This window comes from Ranitomeya variabilis, chromosome 4, assembly GCF_051348905.1.
Source record: "Ranitomeya variabilis isolate aRanVar5 chromosome 4, aRanVar5.hap1, whole genome shotgun sequence".
Classification (NCBI taxonomy): Eukaryota; Metazoa; Chordata; class Amphibia; order Anura; family Dendrobatidae; genus Ranitomeya; species Ranitomeya variabilis.
Window position 1 is genome coordinate 698,121,487 of NC_135235.1, and position 17,716 is coordinate 698,139,202.

At 45.0% G+C, this 17,716-nt stretch overlaps 1 protein-coding gene across 3 annotated transcripts in view; it reads left to right on the top strand.

The window, feature by feature from the left end:
- LOC143767734 (uncharacterized) overlaps positions 1-17,716 on the top strand; it is a 464,270-nt gene that overhangs the window by 433,238 nt on the left and 13,316 nt on the right. The window contains exons 3-8 of one of the 3 annotated variants that reach the window (XM_077256235.1): positions 1,131-1,263; positions 2,100-2,248; positions 2,378-2,557; positions 2,641-2,764; positions 2,848-2,945; positions 4,142-4,232. The exons of 1 other annotated variant lie outside the window; for it this stretch is intronic. In XM_077256235.1, the coding sequence (XP_077112350.1) occupies positions 2,171-2,248; positions 2,378-2,557; positions 2,641-2,764; positions 2,848-2,945; positions 4,142-4,232 (571 nt within the window). In that variant the 5' untranslated portion in view covers positions 1,131-1,263; positions 2,100-2,170. Of the gene's footprint in view, positions 1-1,056; positions 1,264-2,099; positions 2,249-2,377; positions 2,558-2,640; positions 2,765-2,847; positions 2,946-4,141; positions 4,233-17,716 lie in introns of those variants that run through there. One more of the 3 variants, XM_077256234.1, reaches the window with a different exon arrangement.

Sequence of the window (17,716 nt, forward strand, 5' to 3'; positions counted from 1 at the left end):
CACCATCTCCATAGTTCTTACACAGGACACAGAGATCAGACAAGGTCTCATATTCAGGCCCCAGCGCCATGTCCCATTATACAGAAGAATAGCGTGATCTCCATAGTTCTTACACAGGACACAGAGATCAGACAAGGTCTCATATTCAGGCCCCAGCACCATGCCCCATTATACAGGAGAATAGCGCGATCTCCATAGTTCTTACACAGGACACAGAGATCAGACAAGGTCTCATATTCAGGCTCCAGCACCATGCCCCATTATACAGGAGAATAGCGCGATCTCCATAGTTCTTACACAGGACACAGAGATCAGACAAGGTCTCATATTCAGGCCCCAGCACCATGCCCCATTATACAGGAGAATAGCGCGATCTCCATAGTTCTTACACAGGACACAGAGATCAGACAAGGTCTCATATTCAGGCAGTTTCTATTTTACTCCAACCCTCTTTATATGACCGAGATCAGAGTCTCATTATACCGAGTAGCTCCAGGGACTAAGACCCCGTCTGGTCCTAACACGCTGGGGGCCCGGAGTATCCAGCCACGGGGCCTGGATTCTGTCATTTGTGGCCCCAGCGTTTCTTGTAGAATAAATCCCTTTCTCATACAGTCCTGTAGTAATGACTTTGTGCTCATGTTTTGTAGGAGGGTTCGTCTGACTCCATCGTATGTTATCAGTGTATGTGCGAGAGACGAGCGGCCGATGTCTGCAGTGTTACCGTGTGTGTCCGGCTCAGTTCTACAAGGGGATAGAGAGACGGGGGGGGGGGGGGTCTGTGACCGAAGCTGGGGGTATATCGGTGCATACAGCGTACATGGTGGTCCGTACACAGGGCTCCACTCAGTACACACACGGCTCCGCTCCGTACACCCCGTACACACACGGCTCTGCTACATCCACACTGTAAACCCCTCCTGACCCCACACATAAACTTCCCCTCATCCGGCACCATGACAACCAGCACAGCAGAGTCCTGCATACACTGAGGCCCCTGATCATGTGACCCCCTGACTCCTCCCCTCCTGTGACCTCATCACAGGTCCTGTGCACACAGAGCAGCCGTAGAAACCTCAGGCCACGGTGGTCTCCCCCAACTTCTGCTCTTTCTCATTTTTTTCTTGCAGGGGCCGCAGTGGATTTCATCCTGGATCCATAGAGCCGAGTAGTGGAGCGATGTTCCTTCAGTCTGAGGGTAATTGATGGTGATATTTGTCCAACGTCCACTTTACCGAGTAAATCCCACCAGGACTGTAGCAGGTAAAGACCCCAATATCCACAGGTGTCCCTTCTAAGGCTGCCTTCACACTAGCAGTATTTGGTCAGTATTTTACATCAGTTTTTGCAAGCCAAAACCAGGAGTGGGTGATAAATGCAGAAGTGGTGCATATGTTTCTATTATACTTTTCCTCTAATTGTTCCACTCCTGGTTTTGGCTACAAATACTGAGGTAAAATACTGACCAAATACTGATAGTGTGAAGGCAGCCTAATTGGGGGGAAAGTACCAAAGAAAAACCCATCATATCCCGAGAAAAATAAACCCCGTACATGGAGACATTGGCCTCAGATATCTCCGGTCTTGTTCTTACCGACAATCTCCTATAAAAGCCTCAAACTTCTGTGTGTGACTCAGAGCTGAGCTGTAACGTGATAGAAGATTACAGTGCGGGGAAGACGGGAAACCTTCATATAGAGGCCGGTGGTGATGGAGTCAGTGACGGACTCTGGACAGATCTGTTCCTAGAGCCGTAGTAGAAGATGAAGATGTCGTCCTCATCATGAAGTCGTTATTTCTCCTGTCACGTGTAATGAATATCTTCTGCAGTATTGCTAATGCCGATTCCAGTGTCGGTAAATGAGACGAGAATTAGCGTTATGGAAGATGAGTCTATGAGGAACGTATTCAGCTGCCGACTCCGAGGAAGAAACTGCTTGTTGTCTGTGGCCTAAATATATAGGTTTTATTAGTAGATGTAAAGAAGAAAACTAAATACTGTAAAATAATAAATCTCATATGTTTCCCTTATTATCTCCAGTAATTGTATTATTACACAGGATTTTTATGATGTTACATCGGCTCATCTTCTCATTCAGGTCTCTACAATATCGGATCCTCTCAGTGAAGATCTTCTATAGAAGAGAATTTCCTGATTTATCCTTCAAAGATGGATATGGACAGAGACAAGATGGCGGAGAGGATATTACACCTCACCCTAGAGATCCTCTTCCGGCTTACTGGAGAGGTGAGAGATTCTGATGACGTCACATTACATCATTCTTATCTATGGGAATAACAGATGGACAGAACTGGAGAGGTGAGGACTCTGGAAATGTCTGTAGTGAGATTTATTATTGTGTCTCTCCATAACCAGAATTACACAGTAGTGAAGAAGACCTCTAGTGAGCGCTGTCAGGACCCTGTGTCTGAGGGATGGGGAAGACCCCTGAGCCCAATCATGGGGCCTCCACCTCACCCCCTGATACATGAGGACATCAATGATCAGAAGATCCTAGAACTCCTCTCCATGATGATTGAGCTGCTGACTGGAGAGGTGACACTGCTGGGAATGCTGGGACATTATACAGTAATGCTATGAAGGGATCAGGGGGATGACGGTATCATTGTATGTGTCAGGTTCCTATAAGGTATCAGGATGTCGCCGTCTATTTCTCCATGGAGGAGTGGGAGTATTTAGAAGGACATAAAGATCTTTACAAGGACGTCATGATGGAGGTTCCACAGCCCTTCACATCACCAGGTAATAGACAGGACTAAATACACACGGCCTATAATTATCTGTATGTAAAGAATGAATTCAGTCCCTGTATGTGTTTCCTCCAGATCTATCCAGTAAGAGGACAACACCAGAGAGATGTCCCCATCCTCTTTTTCCACAGGACTGCAAGCAAGAAGATCCCAATGTTCCTCAGGATCATCAGGTAGATGGAGAGAAGGTGTCATGAGATGTTCTCTATGTCTTGATGGCTGTGAAGGTCTGGTTCTGGGTTATTCCAAGTCAAATGAACCAATGAATATTACCACTAGATTTTTAATTCTTTTGAGAATTTCTTCTTTGGTAATACTGTGTTAGAGTATGCAAAATGTGAAGAAGAAAAATTCTATACATTTTATTTTTTTTTAATTAATTTTTAAAGTTGTGAAAAAAAAATTGAATTTCTGGGAAAAACACATTTCAACTTAGAGCAGTAGAGGATTCCAACAGATATGTCACGAGTATGTTTGTTTACATTTTACCCATGTAGAATCAAATGCAAAATTTCAAAACGCATTTTTGAAAAATCAATATGAAATAAAATGAGCAGAAAATCCTCATGTGCCTCCTATGCTCCTGGCCACATCTGGACCAAAATTTAAATTGGGCTCTTATTGGGACCATGCTTAAATAAAAACAAAGAATACCCGTATATGAACAGCGTCACTTCAGAAATCTTGAATTCAGGTCTGTTCCGTCTGTGGGCTAATAGTGTCGGGTCAAGGTTTTCCAAATAAAAAAATCATGTTTTTTAGATATTGGAAGGGATAATTCGACTGATTCTTTGCACGATGAACAGCTGACGGGACCGTGAGATGAGCTTTATAAACACTCAAATCTTCCCGCTCAAACTGCTCTCCACGAGTCCAGTCACATCTTCCCAATCCCCAGTAACGAGGAGGCTTGCGAGCCACATCCAGCTCTCTCCACATTCACAGTGGTGATACCCAGAGCCCCCATTACTGGTATAATGACGGCCAAAGCTTGTCCACACATCTTTATCTTATTTCTAATTCAAGATATGATAAAAAAAATGTAACATCGTAGAAGTCCAAAATTCAGACTTTCTTGAAACTTTAGAAATCTATAAAATTTAATGGAGATAAAAATGTAAAAAAAATTTTTTGTAATTCACTAAAATAGCACTTAATAAAATAAATAAAAAAAAATCTAAAGACATGAGGTAAAAAAATATTCAGATTGGGGACACTTGATATGGAATTACCCTGCTCAGTCTTGTTTTATCCACCAGTATTATATGATTTATACTTGTGTAATGAGAACGGTGGAGATGGAAGGATTAGAGCTGATCATAGATGTGACTTCTCCATCTGTCTGTGACTTTTACAATATTTGTTTCAGGGTGAAGATCTGACCCATATTAATACTACAGAGACATATGTGAGGGGTGATGAGTGGTGTAAAGAGGAGATTCCTACATATGACTACCCAGGTGAGTAGTGACCACTAAATGCTGAGAAGTCACAGATTCATCTCAGTCACCGGCTGTGGCTGCTTTATCGGTGGTGTAGTCCGACTGTATCTCAATCGTATGGTCTCCATTTTGCCTCTAGACCACAACATTCTCCTCCACCCAAAGCTGTTCAAATGGCTTTGGACATTGAAAGCCCTTTTCTATAGAACTTACAACCTGGACGATCCACCTACCCTTGGTGCAGAACTGTGGGAGCTTTGTGGGTGAGAGAGATGAGTTTATACTGGACCCTGTAGCGAATTGGTAGCCAGTGTAATGACTGGCACAAGATGGAGGCATCGGTGAAGCGGCTGGACAGAAATATGACTGGCTGCTGCATTCAAGATGGATTAGAGAGGGAAAAGTTTGGTAAGAGGGAGATCAATCAGAAGGGAGTTGCAGTAGTCCAGACGAGAATGAATAAGAGCGACAATAAGAGTCTTAGCAGTTTCATTGGTGAGAAAAGGTCGGATTCTGGAGATGTTTTTAAGATGCAGGTGACAAGAGTGAGTGAGTGATCGGATATAGGGAGTAAAGGAAAGTTCGGTGTCGAATGTGACCCCAAGACAGCGGGCATGCTGCTTGGGAGTTATGGTTGACCCCTCCAGGGTAATTTCGATGTTGGGTAGAGTGAGGTTAGTAGAAGGGAGAAGCACAAGAAGTTCCGTTTTGGAGAGATTTAGTTTCAGATAGAGGGAGGACATGATGTTAGAGACAGCAGACAGACAATCCTTGGTATTTTGAATTAGGGTAGGGGTGATGTCAGGGGAAGAAGTGTATAATTGGGTGTCATCAGCATAGAGATGATACTGGAACCCAAATCTGCTGATTGTTTGTCCAATAGGGGCCGTGTATAGAGAGAAGAGGAGGGGGCCTAGGACTAAGCCCTGCGGAACCCCGATAGTAAGGGGACGAGGAGAGGAAGAGGAGCTGGCAAAAGATACAGTGAAGGAGCGGTCAGAGAGGTAGGAGGAGAACCAGGAGAGGGCTGTGTACTTGAGGCCTATGGAGCGGAGCATAGTGAGAAGGAGCTGGTGATGCACAGTGTCAAAAGCGGCAGAGAGATCCAGGAGAATCAGCAGGGAGCAATGACCTTTGAATTTAGCTGTTACTAGATCATTAGAGACTTTAGTGAATGTAAAAAGCGGAAACCAGATTGTAAGGGGTCGAGAAGAGAGTTATCCGAGAGATAGCGGATTAGACGGGAGTGGACCAAGTGTTCCAGGAGTTTAGAGATGAAGGAAAGGTTAGAGACAGGTCTGTAGTTAGAATTGCAGTTCTGGTCCAGGGATGGCTTTCTAAGTAAAGGGGTTATGATGGCATGTTTAAATGAGGGAAAGATACCTGAAGAAAGAGAAAGGTTAAATATTTTAATCAGGTGAGTGGTGACCACTGGTGAGAGAGACTGCGGGAGATGTGAAGGAATGGGGTCACTGTTGCAGGTTGTAGGCCGAGCAGAAGCGAGGAGATTGGAAACTTCTTCTGAAACAGGCTCAAAGATGTCTAGTGAGTAGTGTTGAGCGATACCGTCCGATACTTGAAAGTATCGGTATCGGAAAGTATCGGCCGATACCGGCAAAGTATCGGATCTAATCCGATACCGATACCCGATACCAATACAAGTCAATGGGACTCATGTATCGGACGGTATTCCTGATGGTTCCCAGGGTCTGAAGGAGAGGAAACTCTCCTTCAGGCCCTGGGAACCATATTAATGTGTAAAATAAAGAATTAAAATAAAAAATATTGCTATACTCACCTCTCCGACGCAGCCTGGACCTCCGCGAGGGAACCGGCAGCGTTGTTTGCTTAAAATTCGCGCGTTTACTTCCTTACTTGAAGTCCCGGCTTGTGATTGGTCGCGTGCCGCCCATGTGGCCGCGACGCGACCAATCACAGCAAGCCGTGACGTAATTTTAGGTCCTTCAGGATTTTAAAACTACGTTCTGGCTTGTGATTGGTCGCGTTGCGGTCACATGGGCGACGCGACCAATCACAAACCGTGACGTCACGGGAGGCTGGACACGCGCGCATTTTAAAATGCGCGCTTGTCCTGCCTCCCGTGACGTCCCGGCTTGTGATTGGTCGCGTCGCCCATGTGGCCGCGACGCGACCAATCACAGCAAGCCGTGACGTAATTTTAGGTCCTTCAGGATTTTAAAATTACGTTCTGGCTTGTGATTGGTCGCGTCGCGGTCACATGGGCGACGCGACCAATCACAAGCCGTGACGTCACGGGAGGCTGGACACGCGCGCATTTTAAAATGCGCGCTTGTCCTGCCTCCCGTGACTACACGGCTTGTGATTGGTCGCATCGCGTCGCGACCAATCACAAGCCAGAACGTAATTTTAAAATACTGAAGGACCTAAAATTACGTCACGGCTTGCTGTGATTGGTCGCGTCGCGGCCACATGGGCGGCACGCGACCAATCACAAGCCGGGACTTCAAGTAAGGAAGTAAACGCGCGAATTTTAAGCAAACAACGCTGCCGGTTCCCTCGCGGAGGTCCAGGCTGCGTCGGAGAGGTGAGTATAGCAATATTTTTTATTTTAATTCTTAATTTTACACATTAATGTTGTTTCGATACCGATACCCGATACCACAAAAGTATCGGATCTCGGTATCGGAATTCCGATACCCGCAAGTATCGGCCGATACCCGATACTTGCGGTATTGGAATGCTCAACACTACTAGTGAGCTTGAGGTGCGTCAGGGAAGGGGTTCCAGGCACTGAGGAGATTGGGCTGAGATATCCTGATGGATGTGGTTGAGCTGGTTTGGAGTGGGTAATAAATGTCAGTAGAGCCTCAGAGTTATACATGGGAGAGGGGAGAAGGGAGTGGTGGATATAGAGAGAGTGCCCAGAATGTGTTAAAGGGCGGGCGAGTTGTGAGAAAGCAGAAGTAAAAACAAATAAGAAGCAGATTGATATGATTAATGCATAATGTAATATGACTGACCAAGAAACATGATTGTTTGAAAAACTTATGCACCTTACCTGTCTCCTTCCCTGTCCAAATGCCATTGTCTAACTGCCAAGCACTTGATCCTGTTGCACTTAATATCTGTTGCACACGCGACCCTGCGTGCGTGCTATCCCAGCCAGACAAAATATATATGAAATGACTGCTAGCATCAGGAACCAAATGGCCACAATCAGCAATTAACCAATTAGCATAAGGCCAGAGCAGGCATTACTATGCAGGGTAAACAACCAATGCTGAACAAGGCCATAAAACAGTGGGAATAAAAAAAAGATAGCTTTGAACACTTTAAATTTGAAACCAAAAACAGAGAGAAAAAAAGCAACAGAGGAGTGATGGATAAATTACCATGAGCTTGCTAGATATGGTTCTGTTCACACTTGCAGTCAGCACACAAATGGATGATGGATAAATTACCATGAGCAAAGCTTGCTAGATATGGTTCTGTTCACACTTGCAGTCAGCACACAAATGGATGATGGATAAATTACCTGTGTGAAGAAGAGAAGAGAGTAACATCAGCTTCAATGCCATTGTCTAACTACCAAACACTTGATCCTGTTGCACTTAATATCTGTTGCATATGCGGCCCTGCGCTCGTGCTATCCCAGCCAGACTAAATATATATATATCGGTAAACTACAAAGTCAAATGACAACGTACATAGAATGTGCTGACAAGTTAGAAAATCACTTAAAGAAAAATATTATGATGGGCCTGTAAGAGAAAGCGGAGGGAAATGATGCTGTTGGCTTCCTTGAACCCTGATATCTTAATGGATGAATCTACCTTCTCTCCCTTCTGACCTGCTGAATGTGCTCATATGGTCTCTACAAGACCAGGTCCAGTTTTTCTGTCCAAACTTCATTTTTATGATTGACAACATTGAATGTGCAGTGAGGGCCAAGTCTAAATTTCTGTACAGTAACAACAGAGATTCCCTTTATCCTGACTTTTCAATTTCTTTTAAAACTGTCTACACACTTTTTTCCTCCAAAAATGTGGAGGACTTACCTTAAGCTGCAGACACAGCTAGCCTTGCTGACTTTTGGGTGCCCAGCCACTGCGGGACCCATATTATATGGACTTATACGGACTTTATTGCTGGATTTGTGATTAGGCCCATTGGCACCTATTTATATTAAAACTCCCCTGATGATTCTCCTGTACTGGAGTTGAAACGCGTAGGGAGAAGAGAGACATTTGGGTTCATATACCGTATGGTGGGTGTCCATAGTAGGGCTCACTTGGGGCCTGTCCTTGTCAGGACAGGAGTTCTACAGGGGTGTTACAGGGAAGATAGTGGAAGCATACCTACCCCCACCCTCTGCCCTTTACTCTGGGACCACCATTCTCAATTCTTGGAGAGTAAGAGACAAATTATTGATACGTCCGTCCAGATTGGTAAGACTGATCCAATTTTTATTCTTGAGCACTGGTTCACTTGAGCATGTTTTTTTTTGGTCTATGTTTGTGTTTTTGTTGGGATCCAAGATATTTTAACTCGATAACCTTTAATGTAATGTTTTAAACAGTGGGATATCCTCCATAGCTATTTTGATTGGTCCCTTTGCTCAGACACTCTTATTTATAAGTCAGATGCTGTCCATTTCCTTGTCATCCTCCTTGAGATGGTTCTACTCCTTCATTGGAGCCCAGCTGTGTTTAGTTAAACTGATAGGACTTGATTTGCAAAGGCACACACCTGTCTATATAAGACCTCATAGCTCACAGAGCATGTCAGACCAAATGAGAATCATGAGGTCAAAGGAACTGGCCAAGGAGCTCAAAGACAGAATTGTGGCAAGGCATAGATCTGGCCAACGTTACAAAAGAATTTCTGCAGTACTCAAGGTTCCTAAGAGCACAGTGGCTTCCATAGTCCTTAAATGGAAGAAGTTTGGGACCACCAGAAGTCTTCCCCGACCTAGCCGTCCAGCCAAACTGAGCAATCATGGGAGAAGAGCCTTTGTGAGAGAGGTAAAGAAGAACCCCAAGATCACTGTGGCTGAGCTCCAGAGATGCAGTATGATGATGGGAGAAAGTTACACAGTCAGCTATCACTGCAGCCCTCCACCAATCGGATCTTTATGGCAGAGTGGCCCAACGGAAGCCTCTCCTCAGTTGAAGACATATGAAAGCCCGCATAGAGTTTGCTAAAAAACACATGAAGGACTCCAAGACTATGAGAAATAAGATTCTCTGGTCTGATGAGATGAAGATAGACCTGTTTGGTGATAATTGTAAACAGTATGTGTGATCATGTGCCCAATACAATCCCAACAGTGGAGCATCGTGCTATTGGGTGTTTTTCAGCTGCTGGGACAGGATGACTGCCATTGAAGGAATAATGAATGCGGCAAAGTATAGAGATATCTTGGATGAAAACTTCTTCCAGAGTTCTCTGGACCTCAGATGTGGCTGAAGGTCCACCTTCCAACAAGACAATGACCCTAAGCACACAGCTAAAATAACAAAGGAGTGGCTTCAGAACAACTCTGTGACCATTCTTGACTGGCCCAGCCAGAGCCATGACCTAAACCCCAATTGAACATCTCTGGAGAGACCTGAAAATGGCTGTCCACCAACGTTCACCATCCAACCTGACGGAACTGGAAGGATCTGCAAGGAAGAATGGCAGAGGATTCCCAAATCCAGGTGTGAAAAACTTGTTGCAACATTCCCAAGAAGAAGCATGGCTGCACCAGCTCAAAAAGGTGCTTCTACTCAATACTGAGCAAAGGTTCTGAATGCTTATGACCATGTGATATTTCAGTTTTTCTTTTTTAATACATTTTCAAAAATTTCAACATTTCTGTTTTTTTTTTCAGTCAACATGGGGTGCAGAGTGTACATTAATGAGAAAAAAAAAATAACTTTTTTTTAATTTACCAGATGGCTGCAGTGAAACAAAGAGTGAACAATTTAAAGGAGTCTGAATACTGTCCATACCCACTGTATATCCTTATACATGGCTATTAGATCGCCCCTCAGTCTTCTTTTTTCTAAGCTAAATAATCCTAATTTTGATAATCTCTCTGGGTATTGTAGTTCCCCCATCCCCTTTATTAATTTTGTTGACCTCCTTTGTACTCGCTCTAGTTCCATTATGTCCTTCCTGAGCACCGGTGCCCAAAACTGTACACAGTACTCATGTGCGGTCTAACCACGGATTTGTACAGAGGCAGTATAATGCTCTCATCATGTGTATCCAGACCTCTTTTAATACACCCCATGATCCTGTTTGCCTTGGCAGCCGCTGCCTGGCACTGGCTGCTCCAGGTAAGTTTATCGTTAACTAGGATCCCCAAGTCCTTCTCCATGTCAGATTTACCCAGTGGTTTCCTGTTCAGTGTGTAATGGTGATATTGATTCCTTCTTCCCATTTGTATAACCTTACATTTATCATTGTTAAACCGCATCTGCCACCTTTCTGCCCAAGTTTCCAACTTATCCAGATCCATCTGTAGCAGAATACTATCTTCTCTTGTATTAACTGCTTTACATAGTTTTGTATCATCTGCAAATATCAATATTTTACTGTGTAAACCTTCTACCAGATCATTAATGAATATGTTGAAGAGAATCGGTCCCAACATCAACCCATGCGGTACCCCACTGGTCACAGCGACCCAGTTAGAGAATATACCATTTATAACCACCCTCTGCTTTCTTTCACGAAGACTATCTATCTATCACTTTCTATCATTTCCCATTGACAATTTGCAGCATTTTTCACAGAAAATACGCAGCAAATCCGCAAACCTTTTTACACCTGCGTTTTTGCTGCCGATTTGACTGACTCAATGGAAGTCAATGGGTGCAGAAAAGCTGCAGATCCGCAAAAAGAATTGACATGCTGCAGAAAATAAAAGGCTGCAAATAAGGATGGAAATTTCTGGATCATGTGCACAACACTTCAGGAATGTAATTGCATTGCATAAGTAATCCATTGCGTTTTTGGAGCATTTCAGCGTGGAAAAAAACGCTGCAGAAACGCTACAAATCTGCATTGTGTGTACATAGCCTAATAAATAGTTATCATGTGATATAAAATATTGTCCCTTACGATAATTTAGATTGCTGAAAGCCACAGAGCCTCAAACTCTAATTACCTCAGAGAGGTTTCACCATTAGTTACTCAATTTTTTTATACCTAAGGGTATGTTTCCACTTTCAGGAAACGCTGCGTGTTTGACGCTGCTTAGAGCCCCAGCATCAAACTATGTTACAGCATAGTGGAGAGGGATTTCATGAAAGTGCAGCGCCCCAGAGTCCTGGTCGTTGCAGTAGCATCATTCTTCCACCAGGGGGAGTGATGTTACGTCCGAAGGCAATAAAGGAGATCTCTTTGCCAGGTATCACAATCCACACAACACACTTCACACTCCAGGCCGCCAGGGGGAGCTATGCTCCTATCTATTAGGGCACGCCTCACAAGTAGGTAAAACTGGTGGTTTGGACAGAAAGTGGAGTCAGAAGGAGACAGGAGGGAGAACCACACAGAGTTTGGCAGAAGCTGGCTGGAGTGAGTTCCAGCCAGATCCAGACTTTGGTCGGAGGAGGACGAGGGTCCACGGAGCTGCGCCTGCCCCACGTGCGGCAGCATCCTAAGAAAGAGACATTAGAAGAGAAGTGTATTGCAGAGGATGAGAAACGAAGTCATAGCAAAAAGGAGAGGAAACCAGAAGGAGTTCTGCCCTGTAAAAGGCTGCCTCCTTCTGAGGCGCAGGAATCCCGGTGGCCAGCATACCGAGGGAGTAAGGATCTCTACGCTTTACTTCAGAGACTGGCAGGACAGTTAATTCCACGTTAGCTGCCCGACCTTATACCCAGGAGGCAAGGTGGCAACTTGTGGGGGCCGGGGCGTGGTAGGGTCCCTGTAAAAAGCCTCAGGTCACCAGTCATACGGGTTTTGTCCTATCCTATCCATCAGGGGGACAGAGAGAAAGAGACTTAACATCTCCAACAGTTGTGAGGACCTTACCGGGAAGCTCAGCAGGGAGGTACTACAACACCCAGGCGCTAGAGGAAGGCTACTGATTTCCACCTGGATAAGGGGACTCTGGATTTGCCTTCAGACCGGCCGGACTCTGCCTATCCTGTGGTCCGTACCCTGGATTGTGGATGCTGAAGCCTTCAGTAAAGGTTAAAAGACTGCAACCTTGTGTCCTTGTTCTTCACTGCACCTTACATCATCCACCATCTACTCTCTGGGAAGCCCTGGGGATACACTTCACCTGTGGGAAGGTATACCATCTAGCTGCCATTACATCACCCCAGCGGACCCCTAAGCAGCGTCGGTCACCCTGACCGGATACCACAGGTGGTGTCATGAACACTATCCCTTTAAAGACCTTTCCCCTATTTTTCAACGGACGTTCCCCTAGGGCCACGGACCGGGTCAGCCACCGTGACATCCCCCGCCAAGAGAGCTGAAGGACCCGGTACCGAGTACCCCGCCGCCCTTGGGGGCACTCCAACATCCCGTCTCCACTATGCATTAAAAGACGCATGCGGCAGACCCGCGTAAACGGACATGCGGCGCGTCTTTTAAGAACGCAGCATGTCCTTAGATTGCTGAAACAACGCAAGGACAACGCTGGTGACCTGCCAGTGACCTCAGGTGCAGATTTGTTCAGGATTTTACCTGCATAAAATCCTGACCAAATCCTGATGCAATCCTGAACGTGGAAACATACCCTTGGAAGGCTATTCAGCTTGATCATTTCAGTAGATGTGTTATTGTCTATAGTCAAAGTTTTGCCCATCACTCTTTAAATTCTTTAACCCCTCTACATCTGGACTTGCACAGAGACCTCTAGGTTGGACCACGCTGTTACTTGCTTTTCTGTAGTGTAAGATAGTAAGAAGAATAGTATGGTAGTCAGGTCACCACCATGAAGTCAGAGAAAATGCAAAATCAAAAGACGCAAGAATAGTCGGTAAACGGGCCGGGGTCATAACAGGAAACAAATACACCGTGTACCAAATTATTATGCAAATTATATTTTTCTCGGATTTTCCTAAATGGTCGGTGCAAATGACAGTCCGTCTAAGAAAAGTCATCACTCTCTAGATTATACATCGAATTTTATTGAAGAAACCTCCCAATGATCTATTATATAATTGTCTAAGGGTCACTTCCGTCTGTCTGTCCTTCTGTCTGTCTTTCTTTCTGTCACAGATATTCATTGGTCGCGGCCTCTGTCTGTCATGGAATCAAAGTCGCTGATTGGTCATGGCAAAACGCCCACGACCATTGCCACGACCAATCAGCGACGCGCACAGTCCGGAAGAAAATGGCCGCTTCTTACTCCCCGCACTCACTGCCCGGCGCCCGCATACGCTGTCCGGTCACCGCTCACGCAGGGTTAATGGCGGCGGTAACGGACCGCGTTTTGCCGCTGGTAACGCACTCCGTAACCGCTGCTATTAACCCTGTGTGTCCCCAATTTTTTACTATTGATGCAGCCTATGCGGCATCAATAGTAAAAAAATGTAATGTTAAAAATAATAAAAAAACAAAAAACCTGCTATACTCACCCTCCATAGATCGCCGCGCCGCCCGCCACCTTCTGTTCCCGCTGATGTATTGCGAAATTACCCAGAAGACTTAGCGGTCTCGCGAGACCGCAAAGTCATCTGGATAATTTCGCAATGTATCCTGGGAAAGGGAGATGGCGACCGGCATTAATTCTTTTTTTTTTAACAGGGATATCATGCCCACATTGCTATATACGTGGGCTGCGCAATATACTACGTGGGCTGCGCAATGTACTACGTGGGCTGCGCAATGTACTACGTGGGCTGCGCAATATACAATGTGGCCTGGGCGATATACAACGTGGCCTGGGCGATATACAACGTGGGCTGCGCGATATACAACGTGGGCTGCACGATATACTACGTGGGCTGCGCGATATACAACGTGGGCTGCGAGATATACAATGTGGCCTATGCGATATACTAAGTGGGCTGCGTAATATATAATGTGGGCTGCGCAATGTACTGCGTGGGCTGCGTAATGTACTGCGTGGGCTGCGCAATGTACTGCGTGGGCTGCGCAATGTACTGTGTGGGCTGTGCAATATACTACGTGGGCTGTGCTATACACTACACATACATATTCTAGAATACCCGATGCGTTAGAATCGGGCCACCATCTAGCAACAGCATAATCTCCAAAATGAATAAAAATTCAAAATGCACTGTTCCAAATTATTAGGCACAGTAGAATTTCTAAACATTTGATATGTTTTAAAGAACTGAAAATTCTCATTTGTGGAATTTGCAGCATGAGGAGGTCACATTCACTGAACAAAAAAGCTATTTCACTCCGAAACATCCTAACAGGCCAAGTTACATGTTAACATAGGAAACCCTACTTTGATATCACCTCTCCTCAATTCTTGCATCCATTGAACTTGTGAGTTTTTGGAGAGTTTCTGCTTGTATTTCTTTGCATGAAGTTGGAATAGCCTCCCAGAGCTGCTGTTTTGATGTGAACTGCCTCCCACCTTCATAGATCTTTTGCTTGATGATACTCCAAAGATTCTCTATAGGGTTGAGGTCAGGGGAAGATGTTGGCCACACCATGAGTTTATCTCCTTTTATGCCCATAGCAGCCAATGACTCAGAGGTATTCTTTGCAGCATCAGATGGTGCATTGTCATACATGAAGATGATTTTGCTCCTGAAGGCACATTTCTGCTTCTTACAACTTTCTTCCATGGTATCAGTCAGAAACTTTATATACTTTGCAGAGGTCATTTTCACACTTTCAGGAACCTTAAAGGGCCCTACCATCTGTTTCCCCATGATTCCGGCCCAAAACATGACTCCTCCACCTCCTTGCAGACGTCAAAGCCTTGTTGGGACATGGTGGCCATCCACTACTCCATCCATGTGGACCATCCAGGGTTGCTCGACACTCATCAGTAAAAAAGACTGTTTGAAAATGTATGTCTTCATGTATGTCTGGGCCCACTGCAACCATTTCTGCTTGTGAACACTCTTTAGGGGTGGCCGAATCGTAGGTTTATGCACCACAGCAAGCCATTGAAGGATCCTACACCTTGAGGTTTGAGGGTCTCCAGAGGCACCAGCAGCTTCAAATATCTGTTTGCTGCTTTGTAATGGTATTTTGGCAGCTGCTCTCTTAATCCAATGAATTTGTCTGCCAGAAACCTTCCTCATTATGCCTTTATCTGCCTGAACTCTGTGCTCTCAAATCTCTTCACAGTATGATGATCACTCTTAAGTTTTTGTGAAATATCTAATGTTTTCATACCTTGTCCAAGGCATTGCACTATTTGATGCTTTTCAGCAGCAGAGAGATCCTTTTTCTTTCCCATGTTACTTGAAAACTGTGGCCTGCTTAATAATGTGGAACATCATTTTTAAGTAGTTTTCCTTTAATTAGAATCACCTGGAAAACTAATTATCCCATGTGTTTAAGATTGATTTCAGTGATTCATTGAGCCCTGAGACACAATACCATCCATGAGTTTAGTTGAAAAACAAAACAATTACATCTTTATGACACTTAAATCCAATTTGCATAATAATTTGAAACACGGTGTAAACAAGTCAGGAGCTGAACACAGAGGACTGAACGAGAGGAGAACAAGACTGTATCTGGCAGTTTCCGGCAATATGTTTCAAGGCATTAGTAGGGTTTGGTAATTTCCAATTGGGTGAAGCAGGGAAGAGATTTCTTCAGCTGAATAACACACACACTCATAATGCCAGACTGGATGGTACTACTTGTCCCAGGTACCCTAACCTTAGTGGCTGGACAGAACCGGTGCCACTCATAGCTTCTGGTTCTGATATCTCCTCCATTACCAACTCCGCCTGCAGAATGAATAAGGCAGCGCCTGTTGACAGAAACAGACATCTCAATAGCAGGTTCCAGAGGAGATAGGACACACCATTTGCTCTAAAATGAAAAAATGTCAGAAAGCCAGAGCAGTAAAAATCCCCCAAAAGTGACTACATTTTGGACAGTGTAACCCTCAATGAATTGGTCTATAGGAGTAGTAACTATTTTGAATCCACAGGCACTTCCAGGTGATTAGCACTCAATGGATGTTGGAGAGTAAAAATTGCAAATTTCCAATTTTATTACTCAGCACGTAGTGCTCAGATTGTGCTTCAGGACACTGTTATGACCCCAATGGCAGAGGGTCTCAAAAATAGTTACTAAGTCTGCAAACACAAAAAACCAGCTCATAGGGCAGTGGTAACTGAACTGACCATATATCTAATCCTAGCACCACAAATAGCAGCAGCCGGGGAGCGTGCCTACGTTGGTTCTAGATGTCTCGCGCCAGCCGGAGAACTAACTAACCCTAGAAGGGAAAAGAAAGACCTTTCTTGCCTCCAGAGAAAAGACCCCAAAAGTTGGATACAAGCCCCCAACAAATAATAACGGTGAGGTAAGAGGAAAAGACAAACGTAAGAATGAGCTAGGTATTTAGCAAAGTGAGGCCCACTAGCTAATAGCAGAATATAGTAAGATGACTTATATGGTCAGCAAAAACCCTATCAAAATATCCACGCTGGATATTCAAGAACCCCTGAACCGTCTAACGGCCCGGGGGGACAACACCAGCCCCCTAGAGCTTCCAGCAAAGTCAGGAATCACATTTAGTACAAGCTGGACCAAAAATAAGAGCAAAGCAAATAACCAAAAAACAAAGAAGCAGGACTTAGCTTAAATATGCACGAACCAGGACCATCAGACAGGAGCAAACAGAAAGGATCTGATTACAACGATGCCAGGCACTGGACTAAGGATCCAGGAAGTTTATATAGCAACACCCCTGGACTAACGACCCAGGTGGGTGCCAAACTGAGGAAAGACAATCCCAGAGTCATAACACTAGTAACCACAAGAGGGAGCCAAAAAGTCTAATTCACAACAGTACCCCCCCTTAGGGAGGGGTCACCGAACCCTCACCAAGACCACCAGGGCGATCAGGATGAGCAGCGTGAAAGGCACGAACTAAATCGGCCGCATGCACATCAGAAGCAACCACCCAGGAATTATCCTCCTGACCATAGCCCTTCCACTTGACCAGATACTGAAGCCTCCGTCTGGAGAGACGAGAATCCAATATCTTCTCCACCACGTACTCCAACTCGCCCTCAACCAACACCGGAGCAGGAGGCTCAACAGAAGGAACCACAGGTACAACGTACCGCCGCAACAAAGACCTATGGAACACGTTGTGAATGGCAAACGACACCGGAAGATCCAAGCGAAAGGACACAGGATTAAGGATTTCCAATATCTTGTAAGGACCGATGAAGCGAGGCTTAAATTTAGGAGAGGAGACCTTCATAGGAACAAATCGAGAAGACAGCCATACCAAATCCCCAACACGAAGTCGGGGACCCACACCGCGGCGACGGTTGGCAAAACGCTGAGCCTTCTCCTGTGACAACTTTAAGTTGTCCACCACATGA